Below are 17,329 nucleotides of genomic sequence, written 5' to 3'. Positions count from 1 at the left end.
AGGGCAATACTACCTTATCACTACACCAAATCAACACACCTATTCAAACTGGTCTATTCCTGCTTCTGATCTGCCTACAACTAATAACGTGCCTATTAAGGAAGAGAGATTTTAAGGACATGAATAGGCTTCAAAAGAACCTACAACAAACACCTTTCATTGTAAAGTTTTACTGTTTGAGGCAGAGGTGTACTCCAGCGAGCTGCTTGATAATATCACAAAGTTCGGCTGAATGAATTCAACACCGGTGAAACAGTAAGTAATTAGCAAAGTATAGATAAAATTATGAATTCTCCACTTCATTGAAAAATAACACAGCCTGGATGCAAGTTGAAAGAACGATGCTAAAAGGCACTTGATATATATATATATCTGTTCTATTTACAGTACTTCCCTCTCATATATATAGAGACAGAGATACTATCTTTCCCTGGCTTTCTACTCTCAGTTTACTACGGTAAGTCTTCTCCGTTTTGACACTCAGGCCCTGCACTCAGTGTTCAGCATTAAAATAAAGATATATTGATTGTGAGCCTCTGCATTTACATCAACACAGTTTACACTTCATGCTCGCCATTAATGGACAGGAGGTCGAGTACGTGTTGTGTACTAGGAGGAAAGGTTGGTTAAACCATTACCGTACTAAGGTCATATGATGTACAGTACAGTACTAGTCACTGCTATCAATGCCTACATTTCAAATTACGCTCGTAATGGACAACAGACAAAAGTTTAAGGTCAACACTGATCAGGTGTCAACCCGGACGGAGCTCTTTGTTAACATAATTACAGATTTAACAGCGACCGGGAAGTTCTGATTCTCCGTGATTCTGATCTATGGCGGGGCTCAAATCGTGGATTCTGATCCGTGTTTATGCTACAAATCAGATCCTCAAAGTGCTGTCCAACACCGTGCTTGAGGGAGGGGGTGGTGGGATGGGCAGGGTCTGAGGGAGGGGGTGGTGGGATGGGCAGGGTCTGACATATAACGGGTCCTTCATAAGTACTATCACATATTTTCCAGAGATAAGGAGCGCTGTTACGAGCCTGCCACTACAAAACCGCACTAGACTTCATGATCGCTCATTTTTACATTTAAAATTGTTACACTATATACTTCAAGGAAGTCGGTTTCTAATGGAAAAATCACAGCAGGAAATTAATCAAGGTAAATCACACATTGCTAAATGTCTGAACAGCGTCATTGCTATTGTTCAAAACCATCGGTGGTAATCATAAAATGTTTTACTTAAATATTGCTAATACTTTAGCTCAAAAGTTTAGCTGAAGTTTGGGAGCTTGCCAAAATGGTTTCCATTGACCAGATGTAACCATAAAAAATCAACATTTTGATAATTAATGGAATACAGCCTTTCTAATAGTTTATCAAATTATATCAGGTTTTGGTGAACATTTCTGTTAAAAAGTAAGAAAGAAAAAATATGGAGCTGTTCAAAAGTTTCTTATCTATCGCGAAACGTATGCATAGGTCCATAGTAAAAGTTAGATGGCCTGACGTTTTTGTATCCGACGGTACAGTAGCAGTAAGCCTCTTGGGTGGATGAAACATCAAGCCCTCTTACTTTCAAATATCTAGATGTGAACAGACTTAGCAAGTTACATTGGCTGGCTTTGTTTGTTGTTTTATCCAATACTCACCGATTTTTGGAGGTGTCTTCAAATGGACGACATAGGCACCTTTAAATTTACAGTAACTGTACTCCTCTCTGTACGTGAAGAACCCGGGATTTACTGTTGGGACGACATTTAACTTTTCTATACAAAGGCCAACATAGGCATCTTCTAAAAATATGTAAGGAATCTTGAAAGACATCTCTAGGATCTTTCCAGGCAGATCCCCGGAAATGACATAACCTATACCGAAGCAATATGGCGGATAAATGTCTCTGGGGTAAGCCTCCTCTAAAATGTACCACTTTGAACGTTTGTCACGTATTGGCTTCGTCCCCTTGTAGACGAAGCCAGTCATGAAGGACTGGCGTGGGGCACCTTCCAACAGATGGATCAAATTTGTCAATTCAAGAAAGACATCGTCGTCTGTCTTCAAGACGTACTTAGCCTTAGGACAATAGAGACTGGCCCACTTCAGCCCCATCAGAGTTTTCAACGTCAGATTACGGTAAGAGTCGTGGAAATCTTCCATCAAAATTTCGCCGTACTTGTCAGCTTCGTTGCGGACCTTGGAAGTCACTGTTTGGTCGCCCGAGTCTCCGAGCAGGAATATGCTTCTGATTATTTTGCCAGACACCTGTGAGACACTCAGCGAGGAATTCCTCTGGATGTCACGTTGTTTGAACGCTTTAGGAGATGAAATCATCACAATCAAAAGGAATACTTCTAGTTGAGATCCACTGGGCTGGCAGAAATAAGGCTGGTTGATCACTAGATTATAGTTGTGGGGATTCACTGGATTTGAAACGTTATTCCACTGGTGTTTCGTGGAAGAATCTGTCTGTTGATCTGAAAGTTGTCTGTGAGGATCTTTTTTGTTAATATCATTGGATTTATTGGCTACATTCTTGGGTTCTGTATGAATTTCCAGCTTTGTGTCATCGACTTTGGCTTCTTCTTTTTTTAATCCTGCTTGACCGGCTTGTTTTTCTTTAACGGCATGAGCAATCTGTTTTGTTTCTACCTTTTCATTTTTCTTTTGTATATCATCGTTATCTGTCAAAACTTGAAATATTTGTCCAGGTTCGACTGCAATCGAGAGCTTCCCAGCAAAGGTCTCCTCCGCCACAGAATCTTTATGACGACTTTCATTGCTAATATTGTAAACTTGAACTATAGAAGAAGGTAACTTCTCTCTGACATTTGGTTTGGCATCTTCTTGACTCGTAGAACCCAGAGCTTGCAACAGCAAAACCATCAGATCCCTGTCCGAGAGTCCTCTCCTCCTAGCAAAATACACTAACCGGATAATACAGCTTTCCAGGTTACCTAAGTTGTCCAAGTTCGTTTCATTCTGAGCTGTACAACATCTGCTAGGGATAGAACTCTTTATGAAAGTATGCGGTATAAACCATACGTAAAGAGCAAGCAGCTGAACCGTACAGAAGAGAAACAAACCGACTAAAGGCAGACGGATTACCACCCTCATCTTGTTCCTTCTCGATAAAGGTGTCACGTCCCAATTTCATACGTCGTCGTCGTTCTTCTGCTGGATGGGTGATGAACTGTGCAACTCTCAATCTGAGGCTTGTGTCGTTCTCCTTCTGTAGCAGACTGAATCTGAAAAATACGAAAAGCAAAAATGCAAGCTAAAGAAGACATCTGAAATGGGTCTTGCCAACCAACGATTTTGGTTTCTTTGGACTGTGAGCCATTCATTTAATAGGTTATTTTTATTGCATCCCAGAGTCTAAAGGAGTTAGGAAACGAGCTGATGCTCGGTTGAAACCCTAGCCATGCGATGAATGTGGAAGCACACTGTGCTATTCGACAAGAGTCGGGGGAATTACGAGGCAAGCAAAAAAGTTTGCACATTTAATCAGCTCCTGAAGACAGTGGTAATATTCTAACTTCTCCAAATGACTAGGTAGTGCATATGACTGGAACTAATTAAAGCTGGCAGTTACTGTATTATATACAGTGTGGTGACTTCATACACAGCCAGGGTGATAGGTTTGAATTTCAAATGTCAGAGTACAATCCTTACTGCAGCCTGACCGCCTAACGGATTGCTGTCCTCTGTCCTGGCTCCTCTATCATAAAGTGTACAATTCAATAGGATGTAAATTAAGGCATACTAGTAACCTCTTTGTCACAACTGATAAAAGATATATTCCCTCTTCCTTTATGCAGTGTTAAATTCAATTGAATGTATCTAGATATATAAACATATAAATATATATTTTTCGGTTGATTGGCCTCTATCTTGGCGCAGAATGCTCTAGATGCCCGTTGGACGGAGCGAAGTATATAGATGAGAATAAGTTGAGACTAGTGGAACACTAGTAGTTGTTAAGTCTTAGAGTTTCATGCATTGAGCGATCATCAGACAACTCAGTAAGAAAGTCTAGTGTTCCACTAGTTGTAATTGACATATACCTATTTAAATCGACATATCATAGCTTTAGCTCATTAACATATATTCCAAATCCCGATTTCGGTGATGATTGACATGTGGAGATACATCACATGTATTTAAGTTGCTAGCAACTGGTATAAGTCCAAGGAAATTGACTTGAACTACCGATATATTTCAACATATCATCCATTTAAACTGGTATATCTATTTAAATCAGGGTTGTCCAACCTTTTGCAGAGGAGGGCCACATGGAATGATTATGATGAAGGAGGGGGCCGCATGAACCCTACGCTCGATTTTTTGCCCGAAGCCCAAGGCAACAAAGTGTGAGCACTGCTTACATATTATCGATTTAAATTGGTATATATATATATGTCGATTTAAATCGGTATATGTCGATTTAAACTGGTATATGTCGAATTAAATTGGTATACGTCAATTTAAAATGACATATACCGATTTAATTTGACATATCATCGATTTAAACTGGTATATGTCAATTTAAAATGACATATACCGATTTATTTTACTTATCATTAATTTAAATTGGTAAATATGTTGATTTAAATCGACGATATGTCGAATTAAACTGGTATATATGTCAATTTAAATCGGTAGGAGTCAATTTAAGCTGCTAGAAACTGGTATAAGTCGAAGGAAAGTGGTACATGTTGATTTAAATCGGTATATATGTAGATTCCCCACGATTTGAGACTGATGGCCCGCCATACGCCTGATGAGTTCAAAAAGGACGAAACCAGTCATGAAGTGAATTTTTCTGGTGTGTTGATCTTTAATAATTTATTATATACCTGTCATACCACTTGCTCCACATTTATATCTTATTTATGGCTTGGCTTGCCTATATATAAAGTGGTAATTCTATGAAAATTGTCAGATTCAAAAGCAAAAGTTCATCTTTATTAATTTAACATGTATCTGCCATATAAATCCTGATGATCGCCACAGTGCAAAGAACTCAATGTGTGTGTGAAACTCTGAGTTGCAGCGCAATGGAATAGCATGTTTATGCATATATACATATATACATATATACATACAGATGTATACATATATGTTTCAAAACATATATATATACATATGTATGTATACATATGTATATATATATATGTTTTGAAACATATCATGCAAGACTCGACACACCCTTTGTTTCAGCACTATATTTACAACCGCTCTGGACTCCGTTTATGCCCACCACGTACACTTAGGGGCCGCTTCAGATACTCATTTGTGCCTAACTCTATTCATAATTAATTCACAAACTGTGAGAAGATAAGTTTCTTATTTGTAGGACTTGCTGTATGTGTATCGCAGTTTATTGACTTAAACTATTGCTATTTTGTTTTCTTTCGTTTACGACCTATGTAAGCCGAATTTCCGATTGTGGACAATAAATTCAAATTCAATTCAATTCAATACTTCCTGCTGATGATCACCGCACAGGGGTGAAACTTGAGTCACAACATGCTATAGGTCCAGGTTACTCAACCTGGGGTCCGCGGACCCCTAGGGGGTCCGTGAAATTTATTTGGGGGTCCGTGAGGGCAAAGGGGTCCGCAGGGGGTCCGTGAAAATATAGGGGTCAGTGAAAAAGATAAGGGTCCGCGAAAGCCGAAGAGGTTCGTGAAAAATGGAATGAGAGATATAGTCGAAGGAATAAGTATGTATGCCTCTAGAAATCTAGGCTAGCCGTTAATACGTCGGACCCTGATGATCAGACCGTATCGTCAGTAGTCGATAAATGTTGAATCGTGCGTTCCCCCAATGAAAACAAGTAATATAGTTTCTCATTGGTATACATTCGGTGAGGTATGGATAACATGCCACCCGAGTGTTGTGTACAACTTAACTGCACACTATACATCCTAATATGCAGAGCAATAACTATGATGCGTTGCTCACTGTTGACACAGCGAAGCGCGGTAGTTATAAGGCTTTGGTGGAGGAAAAGTTATAACTAACTTGGATTTGACACAAAAAATGGTGCCATTTGCAGCTATCTCTGACAAAGAAAACCCATAATTCTCCTGACCTCACGCAGAATCAACCAGTTTGTATCTGACAACTCATCGCTTCCAAATTAAAATTTAATTGGGAAATATGTAATTTGAAAGTAAGAATTTCCAAGTAGGCCTATGCCTAGCAATAATTGCAGGTCTAGGAAAACTGCATTACAGGCCCAGAAAAATGCATTTCTAAACATAAATTCTTGAACATAAATTTACTTCAAAAGTCACAAAATAATGCATCATTTCGCATCTAACCCTCAAATATTGAAAAAAATCAAACAGGGGAGGGGGACACCCCCTTCCCTTATACCCCTCCCCCAGGCCGACGGTCACTGTCCGGGGGTCCTCCAAATATTTCAGTTTATCTCAAGGGGTCCCTTGATAGAAAAAGGTTGAGAACCTAGGCTATAGGTTACCATATATGTATATAAGTATATCATATCATTTGTCTCAAGAAACTGCATACTTTGTGGCAAAAGGTTTCCATTCTCTAAGTTTACAGAACTTTGTACTTTAGGAGTGTGTAATGACCTTGACTTGGGAGCATGTATATCAATGACAATGGGGGCTGCTTCTTTTATTATGGCAACTGCACATCAAATGAATGGTGAGCTCAAAGAGGAAACAAGCAACTCAGCACTTTTCTCAGATGGGTCTACCGATGTCTCGCACAAGGAACAAGTACTTGTTTAGATCAGGTTACATGATGAAGATGCTGAGTGATGTTATACTAAGTTGGTGCCTTTGGTTGAGCTAAAGATGACACAAAAATCTGCCACTGGAATACAGAGAGATGGTCACATTGGTCTGTCGGTAGTTCGTCTGGAAACTATAGATATTAGAGCAGTTTCAGTTTGTTTCAATGGCTCTTCAGTGATTATGGGTGCAAAGAACGGTGTAGCAGCCCTTGCAAAAAGAATGTTTCATGTCTTGTAGAAATACACTGTGTAGCTGATAGGTTGGAACTAACAGCACTGGATGTTGTGAAAGAGAGAAGTTACCTCAAAATGGTAGAGGAATTACCCAAAGATGTCAAGGACATGGTAGAGAGTTACCTCAAGATGTCGAGGACATGGTAGAATAGTCACCTCAAAGATGTACAGGACATGGTAGAGGAGATAACCCAAAAATGTAAAAGATATTATAGAGTAGTCACCTCAAAGATTTATAGGACATGGTAGAGGAGTTACCTCAAAGATGTAGAGGACATGGTAGAGTAGTCACCACAAAGACGTAGAGGACATGGTAGAGGAGTTACCTCAAAGATGTAGAGGACATGTTAGAGTAATCACCTCAAAGATGTATAGGACATGGTAGAGGAGTCACCTCAAATATGTATGTAGAGGACATGTTAGAGAAGTCACCTCAAAGATGTAGAGGACATGGTAGAGTAGTCACCTCAAAGCAAAGATGTAGAGGACACGGTAGAATAGTCACCTCAAAGATGTAGAGGACATGGTATAGTAGTCACTTCAAAGATGTAGAGGACGTGGTAGAGTAGTCACCTCAAAGATGTAGAGGATATGGTAGAGTAGTAACCTCAAAGATATAGAGGACATGGTAGAGGAGTCACCTCAAAGATGTAGAGGACATGGTAGAGTAGTCACCTCAAAAATGTAGAGTCCATGGTAGAGTGGTCACCTTAAAGACGTATACGAACATGGTAGAGAAGTTACCTCAAAGATGTTGAGGACATGGTAGAGTAGTCACCTCAAAGATGTAGAGGACATGGTAGAATAGTCACCTCAAAGATGTAGAGGATATGGTAGAGTAGTCACCTCAAAGATGTATAGGACATGGTAGAGGAGTTAACTCAAAGATGTAGAGGACATGGTAGAATAGTCACCTCAAAGATGTATAGGACATGGTAGAGTGGTCACCTTAAAGATGTGCAGGACATGGTAGAGTAGTCACCTCAAAGATGTAGAGGACATGGTAGAATAGTCACCTCAAAGATGTAGAGGACATGGTAAGGAGTCACCTCGAAGATGTAGAGGACATGGTAGAGTAGTCACCTCAAACTTGTAGAGGACATGGCAGAGTCACCTTTGTTTGATGACACTCTGCAATACATTGGTGACCGATTGGAGAATCTGTCTGCCAGGGTAACTTCGCCATTCAATTTCAGGAGTGTTTGACTTACGACAGCAGCCTCTTACCTCCGAAAATCAAAAAGCTCATAGAGTCAGTGAAAACGACATTAAAGAACTCACATTATAAAGGTATTTTGATTGTCGACTTGCAAAACTGATGAGGCAGACACTATAAGACTTTGGTTGAAATTTAAATATCTTATTAACTCATCTGCCATGGTGGCCAATGCTACATCAAGGTTTAGATAATTTGGGAGATATTTTCAAACAGGTTTGGTGTAATTGTATTCAGTAATCGTACTGTAAATGATCAGACGATCACATTTTTGAAATAATCCTAATCAAAATGCAAACTAATTGTAATGCAATTTGATTACTTTGGCAAAGTCATCGTAATCTTGATCATAGGCATAGGAGCCTAATTTGTTTTGGGGAGGTTGTAACGACTTGCCCGAAAAATATAACCAACTTTTTTCGCTCTCCGCACGCGTTCAACATGTTAATGTGCATATAATATGGCATTCATCGGTTATTACATCACATGCCAATAACATACAATCTTTTTCCGTGTTATTACCCTTCCATATTGGTTAGAATTATTGGGGAAGTCGTTACAACAATAATGATCTAATATTATAAGTTTAACCATTGAAAAACACATTGCAAATTATTCTTCTTTCAGTAGGTGCCCGAAATATTCTCTACATATTGCCCAAATTTTCACCAAAAAAATGGAAAAACATGTCTACAAATTATTCTTCTTTCAGTAGGTGCCCAAAAAATTCTCAGCATATTGCCCTAATTTTCACCAAAAAGGTTTGGTTGGGGGGCTGCTGCCCCCAGCGCCTATGATCTTGATTCATACTCAACGATAACAACTGAAGTATCAATCAAATATTGCTATAATAATAGAAGTGAAGACATCACTGATACCCAGCACAAGTGTCAAGGGGTCTTGATTTTTTGGGGGGTTATAGAGGGGAGGGGGTTGAAAGTGTGTTGATAGTGGGCCTAGAGAGTGCAAGACATACAGAGTTGTGATGCTTATGGAAGTTATGGACACCAATAAAGCGCAACGACTTCACCCTTCAGTAGTCAATGCATGGTAAGTGGCGTTAGATTTCAGTAAAATAATTGATGACACTCTGCGATACATTGGTGACCGATTTGAGAATTATTTTAACTGCTGAATACACCGCAACTTGGGAGACACCTTTTAAAAATATTACTGGCATCGTGGTCACCTTGCATACAGACTGACAGTAATGGATTATGAGAACGATTGGTGCATCATATGGGAAAGGCAATGGGCCTGTTGTGTGCGTGCAGAGATTATTTACAACACATGTCATTGGTTTAAGAAAAACTGTTAAGAAATGCATAGTTTGGCCAAGTAAAGCCTACATTTGGCCTAAGTTATCGAGCCTACCGTTAGTTTCGTTAGATATGGCCCGGAAATCCATCCCTTGGCCTTACTTAGTCTAGGCCTATGGATAACCAAGTTAGGTCCTCACAATATTCTTAATTAATCCTTCCGAGTAATTCAGAGCGATTTGTCTTATTCTTCTTTTTATATTAAATCTACACAAATTAAAAATGCAACTCACATCAGGAATGGTTCAACTTCTCCTTACGAAGTAACAGATAAGTTCAAAGGAATGCAGAAAACTTAGTTCACCATGTTCTCCGTCGAGCCTGTACTGTTATACCGAAGGTATTTCACCTTCATTGACTGTACTCCAGGCTGCGTCTCGTTCAGTCATAATTAACTTAGTGAATAAGAAAGCAAAAGTAGTGACAAGAATATACGGTACCCTATACACGACATGAAATTTACAAATTAAACATATATATCATTGCATGCTAACAATCAAAAAAGGAAGGTGGGGCTTATTCGCAGGGCAGCCCTGCGAATAGCCAGACACATACACCTTATTCACAGGGCAGACTTAGATTGGGTTAACGGGCTCAATAACTTTTGGGGTTATTCGAGTTTGCTTTTGGGCACCAGCTATCTTTTTGAGAGTCTTAATTGGGAGCCTCTATATTTTGAGGAATTTATTGGCCTTTGGGATTCATATATCTTAATGCTGTTAGGATTGGTTTTGGGAGCCTAGGGCCTTAAGATTGAACCAGTCTAGCATTAGTACCGCCAACATAAAAAATGTCATCCCTCATTTTCACCTTTGGTTTTGCAGAGTGACTGCTCATTTGCATGTAAAGGTGTGGGAGGGGGGGGGGTGTCACACCCTTGACCATATTGGCTTTCAGGCAATATCGGCTTTTGGGGAATCCCAAGATAAGCTCCCTTAAAATAAGCTTTTAAAATTGAATTGCTGGGGTTCCAAAAATTAGCTTATGAAGTGGCTAAGACTATTTGGGCCCAAAAGGTTGGCTTTTTCAAGGCCCCTAAACTGACTGGTATCAATAGCAAAACCTAATAATAAACCTATTTTCAAAATCGTCACAGCCCTGCGAATAAGGTGTCTGTGTACGTTATTCGCCGGGCTGCCCTGCGAATAATCACTTCGAAAAAGGAAACCTCTCTTACACGTGATACGTCACAAGTTTATTAGGTTTATTTTCCAAAGAAAGTATGATTTGCCCCACCAATGTCGGTGGACATATATTAAATACTATATTTTCCAAAACTTGTTTAAAATTACAGGCGTGCAGCTTGATCTTTGCTATATGCGCTTTAATCCGTCGAATGTACCGTCCTTTTGCTAAAAATTTCGATAAATTCCTGATTTCACCACCAAGGTTGATGGAAGTGATAATGGCTTCGAAATTTGTAGTACCATCCGATCTTACTTAGTGTCACTTTCATCCTTAATGATGTCACAAAAAGATGTTTGGAGAGTAATTATAAATATTTGAACTGTGATACAAAGTCGTAATTTCGGGAGGGGGGGGGGGGGAGGAGAGATCGATATGAAAAAGACGTTATTACGAGGATATTAGTGGAAGTTACGATGATGGGGAACTTGCCCACCCCCCCTACAAAAAAAATAATTTAGTAATAATATACCACTGGTGCTTTTGAATACATTCTAATGAATGATTGAAGTCTTCTCACAAATGTATCTTTGTGCTTACAGTTGAAAAATCTGAAAAGTGAAAATTTCACAGCCAGAAGCTCACATGCAGGACTCCCAACAGGGCTTAGAATAGACATTCCGGAGAAACAGAACTGCCCACTCTGACATGTATCTTCGGGCGTGCGCTAAAGTTACCGCAATCGGTCTTAAAAGCTTGTTGGTCTCACAACTAGATCTACTGCCCCCCCCCCCCACCCCCTCTGAGAGATGATCTGCCCAAGTTGCTAGGTTGCAATTAAATGGCTTCATCTTCCATATTTGAGGGAAAATTGGCGAAATCGGGGCATCAATAAAAAAATATATAAAAAGACAAAATATGGTTACGGCACTGATCTAAAATATGGAGAAAGACCCCCAAGCAGCAGCGTGGCAAGTATCGAGAGGATGACATTAACAGTGCTGCTCCGCTCCTTGCTACGCCACCAGCTCCTCCAGTCCAAGATATAAAACAAAAGCCGTTCAAGTTTAATGGTTAACTGATTAATTCTTTTTTTTTTTGTAAAGGCTGGTAAATTCTTTGAACCGGTTAATGAAAAATCGAGCTGTGCCTGCTCCCCTCTGCATACGTCCGTGGATATACCATAATGTTGAGCTAAAAATAAAAGGGATTACCTTAAAAAAAAAAACAGAAACAGGAAGGAAAAAATGTGTATATATGTCTTAAAGAACTCTACCCCCCCCCCTCTCCCCACTCCATACCACAGTTGTTCTTACAGTTTGGATGGTATAAAGGGTCAAAACGTTACGTAATTTAAACTTTTGTTTAAATTAATTCTGTACCAACATTTGTTGAGGTCGTTCATTTAAGCAGGAATAATTGATATATGATCAGAACAGGTAGGTCTGGAAAGTTGCGTTGAGGCTACCGTAGTATTATTCAGGCTACTAATCTCTCTTTTAGTACACGCTGGGAGTTGTTATGGAACAACTCCCTAGTACACGTCAAGACTTTCGTGTCACTGGGCAGTGTAAATCAAAACTATCGTTGCTGCCCTGCAATCGTATAAGATGGCGCGGTTTCACTTTGTTGTTTTACTAGAGTGTCTCCGTTCCTGTGGTATTATTAAATTATCTAACCCAGTTATTCAACTTTACACACGAAATTCATTATCACAATTTGAGATCCACGACTCAAAGTAACTTATACCTGAAAGATGGTAAAACGGAATATCACAAGCGTAGATTTTCCTTCATAGCTGCCAAAGAATGGAATAGTTTGCCAGCTGAATGCAAGCATGCCAAATCTTTACCTATTTTTAAACGTTTAGTCAATGAATTTTTCAAGTCTTAATCATCTCATTACGCTTTTATGTTCTATACTCATTTTTACAGTTTTGTGATTTACTGTTGTATATTTGTATGTTTATAGTCTTACTCTTTGTTTATTATTTTATAATATTATTCTTTTTATATTGATTGTATGTTAGGGCCTCGGGGAAGATTAGCTGTGGTCGAGCCGAGTCACCCTTTTAAAGGTTAATAATAACAATAATAATTATAATAAATAAAAAATAAAAAATCATAAAGGAAAGGTTTCACAAAGCGAGCGAATCATCCAAGGAATGCTTTATATCAACAGATTTTTACTCCATCAAAGACAAATTTTCTTCATCAAAAATAAATTTAATCCATCAAAAATAATTTACTAAATCACATCAAATATTGATTTTATTCATCGAAATTAAGATTACTCTGTCAAAGCATGGTCGAAGTAAGTTCACCCGCACATATTAAATCTGCCCCTTCCGATATCATCCCACATCAGGTTCTAACCAAACAAAATACCCGCGGAAACAAATCCCGTCAAAAATAAATGCTCCAGTGGAGTAAACCACAAACTTGGTTATTTCCCAGCGATGTCTAGCACGCCATTTTTTTTTTTTTTTGTGGCTAGTGTCAGCAACACGTAATGTTTGTATGTACTCACACGTCCTGTGAGTACATACAAAATGGCAGCATCTCGTCTCTCGTCTTCGGCAAAGTTTGTTGGTTAATATAAGCCTGGGGTGGGCAACCTACGGCCCGCGGGCCCATGCGGCCCGCCAGTGATATTTTTTTTGGCGGCCCGTGAGATGTCTCAAGAGAAAGATAAAAATCAATATATTTTACATCATCACAAAAAAAAACCCAGCTAGCTGCTCAGAATTAATGGGCACTAATGATGCTGTCAGGGAGGCCTATTATCCCCATTAATTATCAACTGTTAAGTATTGACATTATGTTTTTGTGAATACAGATTAAGTACACACAGCTATTGCTTGAAAGTCCTCGGAATCAAAGGTTTGAAATCAACAGCAGGTCGTTGGTTAGGTGCAGCCCAGTCAATTTTTCACTCCTTATATCTGGCCCATTTATGCAAAAAAGGTTGCCCACCCCTGGTACTATAAGCGAACGTTATGCAGTAAAAGTCAAAGGAGAAGCAGGAATAGGAGCAGACCGCTCGAAAACATGTACAGTACAGTAGTCAAGTAACAGGTCTGTCACTGGTACTATGGTATCCAGGCCCAGTACTATATAGTACTTGGCATATTCACTGGTTCTAGATGTATAGATGCTAAACCGTAGGCCTAACGATGGAACTGCTGGTTGGCCAATGCGCGACTACTGGTCGAGGCAAATCCAGGTTGGTACCAAGGGCCCTCTGCACGATGTCAACAGCAGACTGTAAATGGGACACTGCCTGCTGGTAAAAATCTTGTACAGTCTGTTGTGAATGTGATCCATCCATGTTGCCGATAAAGATATGCAAATTCGCAGCCCAAAGACCCGATGGAGTAATTCAATTTTTGATGGAGAAAATTTAATTTTTCTCATGTTAAATTTATTTTTGGTGTAATTTATTGAATAAATCTTTATGTTTTGTTTCTGCGGTAATGGCCGCCCATACTACCATGTCACCAAACTAGCCCACTTTCGTTCCTACCAACCTCAATTCTCAGCTACGATATTAACTTCCTCGACAGTTCTTTTTATAATGTTTTTAATTTCTTTTATATTAAAGACTGAACAGCCTGGACGACTGAACAATTAAATTTATATTTGGTGTAATTTAATGAATTTATTTTTATATATATTTTTTTTTTGCTTTTTTGACCGCCCACATGGTAAGCGCAGAGTATCGTTTGGATAATTACTGGATTCTGAGATTAAAACATTTTTGATTATGGTTTTAAGGAGATAGGTGAAAAGGGGATAGTTTTTTGGGTGCCTCCGGAACCAGTCTGGTGCCAATGTGTAGCGTTGGGCTTCCAATGCAGATGTGGTAAGCTTGGGTGTGCGTGCGTTGTTTTGTATATATGCTGACTGAAGGCTTGAGCAAAGGAATTCCAAGTCCTCAGACATCAGTCGAAGAGAATCACCCCGTCTGCAGAAGAATTATATTGTTAAAGGATATTTCGTCATGTATACAAATAACATGGAAAACATTTCTGCGAGACCTGTCAGAACATTTGATCGTCAATGTTAGTAACAGAAATGCCGGCCATTGTGCATTGGTAAAGTAAAAAAATACCCCCCACCCCTCCAGCACAATAGGCAATGACTTATCAGGTTTGTTGGACTATCACATTAAATCACTTAAAACTGACAGTTTATTATAATTTAATCCTCATGTTTTATAGCCTACTATATAGTTGCATTGATCGATCGAACTAATGGTACCTGTTCCGTCGATGCGTGACGCGGTTATAATATATATATACGGTTCTGTGCGGCGGGACTCTTTTCAAGACGGGATTGTATACACGATTGTTAAATCATGTGATTGATCATCTAGTGATTGGTCATCTCGGAATATAATTAAACCAAGTTCTCTGTAAAACTTAAAATCTATCAATTCGGTAATCTTTCTTCTGTACTTGCAACATTGCATGAGGTCGTAAAATTGTTATCAAAATAAAATAAAAAAATGTGTACCAAACGAACTTAATCTTAAAAACAACGGGCGCGGAAAAACAAGAAAATAATCTGCGTTGGCCGGGAATTGAACCCAGGCCTAATGCTTGGAAGGCATCAATGCTAACCACTACACCACCAACGCAGTATACATTTACGATATGAATATACAATTTAAATCGTAAGGATCACGCTTACTTCTGTGTAACTCAAGATCCAAAGTCCTTATCACTTTCACGTATGTAGTGAGGTCACCATATTAGCTATAACAGGTGTTGTTATTCAGTTCGCTTTCCCTGTTGTATGACTTCCCATTACAACGTATGAATTAACACTTTCACCAGCTGTAGTGGAGTTTTTTCCCCCAAAACATAGTCAAATTGAGAAAATAAGGGTGCTATTCGTCACCCCAGGCTCATAGATTTGGTTACCCAGTGAAGGTAAAGGAGCAATTAAGTAGACCTAAGTAAATAATATTAATACCTTTACATAGTAGTTTTAATCACTTTTAAGAACAAATTCTTTATAGTTTAAAATACATTGACCTGTAATTGAACCATCTATCTATCTCTCTCTCTTTTATTTGATAGTAAAGGCACTGCTTCACCATATACCAGTATTTACAGATATGTAGAATGAATGGTTAAGAGAACAAGAACAAAGGAAATTAATAAAAATTAAAATAATGAGCACTTACTAGACGGTATCATTCACTTTCTCATGTAAAATATAGTAATCAAATCATACAATAACTTTATTGTCAAACAATATTACGTATGAAACTAAACTCGTTACTCCTTAAAGGCATTGAAGACTCGCCCCAAACCGCGTGCGGCCATCTGAAAAAAAGTTAACTTTCCGTTGCTTGCAAGTGACGTTTTGTTCGTGTCGCTACAAGATGCAGACAGTACAGTAATGAAGCTGGACCTGAGATGTCCATCGCTGTATAGTTTGTACACTGTGTTGTGGGTATTGACCGCAGCTGTATGTACTGACTGTAAACTAGTGTCTAATTACCGATGGTAGCAAGCAGTGTGTGCATTTTCTGGGATCGATGGTGGTGTCTAACACTTCTGTTACACGTCATTCGAAACTAGGTCAGATTACCGGCATGAGACGTTTCTTTGTGCGCGAGTCTTCACACCCTTTAAGGTTAAGGTACATGGGTTGGAATAATGGAGGGGGGAAAAGTTTAAAGGAGTTTCCAAGTTCCTCAAGGTTTCTCACCAAGAACAAGCTCTTGAACGGGAACGGGTCTTGAACAAAACTACACAAAGATGTGAAAAATGCATTTTAACGTCTTTTTCTTTTCGTTCTTTTTTTTGTGGGGGGGGGGGGATAGTGTCACAGACTGTTGAACACAACTGAAGTACACAACGCATCCTTACTCTTTTTCGTATATTGTTGTTGTTTCATCTATTTTACTCCTATGTCGGTAAATCTTCTTATCACTACAGCGATAACATATGAGGATCAATTAAAGGATGATCTAGAGTCTTGATATGTCATTGTTCAATAAGAAAGAACATTTTGAGAGGCACAAATTAATGTGTCTAAATAGCTATTCCTGGTTTTAAGATATTTCAACTTAAATTAACGTAAGTATGCAAACTCGCTGGAATGCTCGCTTATAAGATTAAATTGATAATGACGTCGGTTCCTCAAAGCAGGTCTATATGTTATTGTTAACTTCTTTTAACTTGATATAAATAACAGAGCGTCCTTAACGGATGCCAGGTAACACAATTTGTTCTAGACAAAATAATGTGCAATGCATTTTCAAACATGTTATCGGAAAGTTTTGAAAGTTTAGTGTCAATGAGTTGTGTGATGAATCTGAGAAACTGACCTACTGGTGTCTGTATTAGAATTGATGGTCCAGCCACTTTTATTGTTTGTTTGTTTGTTCAACTATATTTCAACCATCAACGTTATCAACATTTTACATAATTCAAGTATATACGTATGCAAAGTATATGGTTGTGGGGATCCTCGAAAAGTTCATAAGAACTTGTAAGTGAGGTATCCCCAAAATACAAACTGACAAAGTATAACAAAGGTACAAAGTATGACAACAACAAAATGTTACAAGAAAATGAATAATAATAATAAGAAAAAGTGTGGGGGGAGAAGAAAAAAAACTTTAACAAAGACGTGGCC

At 38.8% G+C, this 17,329-nt stretch overlaps 1 protein-coding gene and 1 non-coding gene across 2 annotated transcripts; both read right to left on the bottom strand.

The window, feature by feature from the left end:
* Window positions 1–1,031: 1,031 nt before the first annotated feature.
* On the bottom strand, window positions 1,032–3,121 carry LOC139959760 (beta-1,3-galactosyltransferase 1-like). The gene has a single exon (XM_071957602.1). It carries the CDS (start codon window positions 3,119–3,121, stop codon window positions 1,610–1,612), a length of 1,512 nt encoding a protein of 503 aa, XP_071813703.1. The 3' UTR covers window positions 1,032–1,609.
* Window positions 3,122–15,242: 12,121 nt separating this feature from the next.
* Trnag-ucc (transfer RNA glycine (anticodon UCC)) lies at window positions 15,243–15,314 on the bottom strand. Its single transcript has one exon. It is a non-coding gene; the product is annotated as a tRNA-Gly (tRNA).
* Between the last annotated feature and the right edge of the window lie 2,015 nt (window positions 15,315–17,329).

This window comes from Apostichopus japonicus, chromosome 19 (assembly GCF_037975245.1).
Source record: "Apostichopus japonicus isolate 1M-3 chromosome 19, ASM3797524v1, whole genome shotgun sequence".
NCBI lineage: Eukaryota > Metazoa > Echinodermata > Holothuroidea > Aspidochirotida > Stichopodidae > Apostichopus > Apostichopus japonicus.
This window is presented reverse-complemented; position numbering and strand designations above follow the sequence as displayed.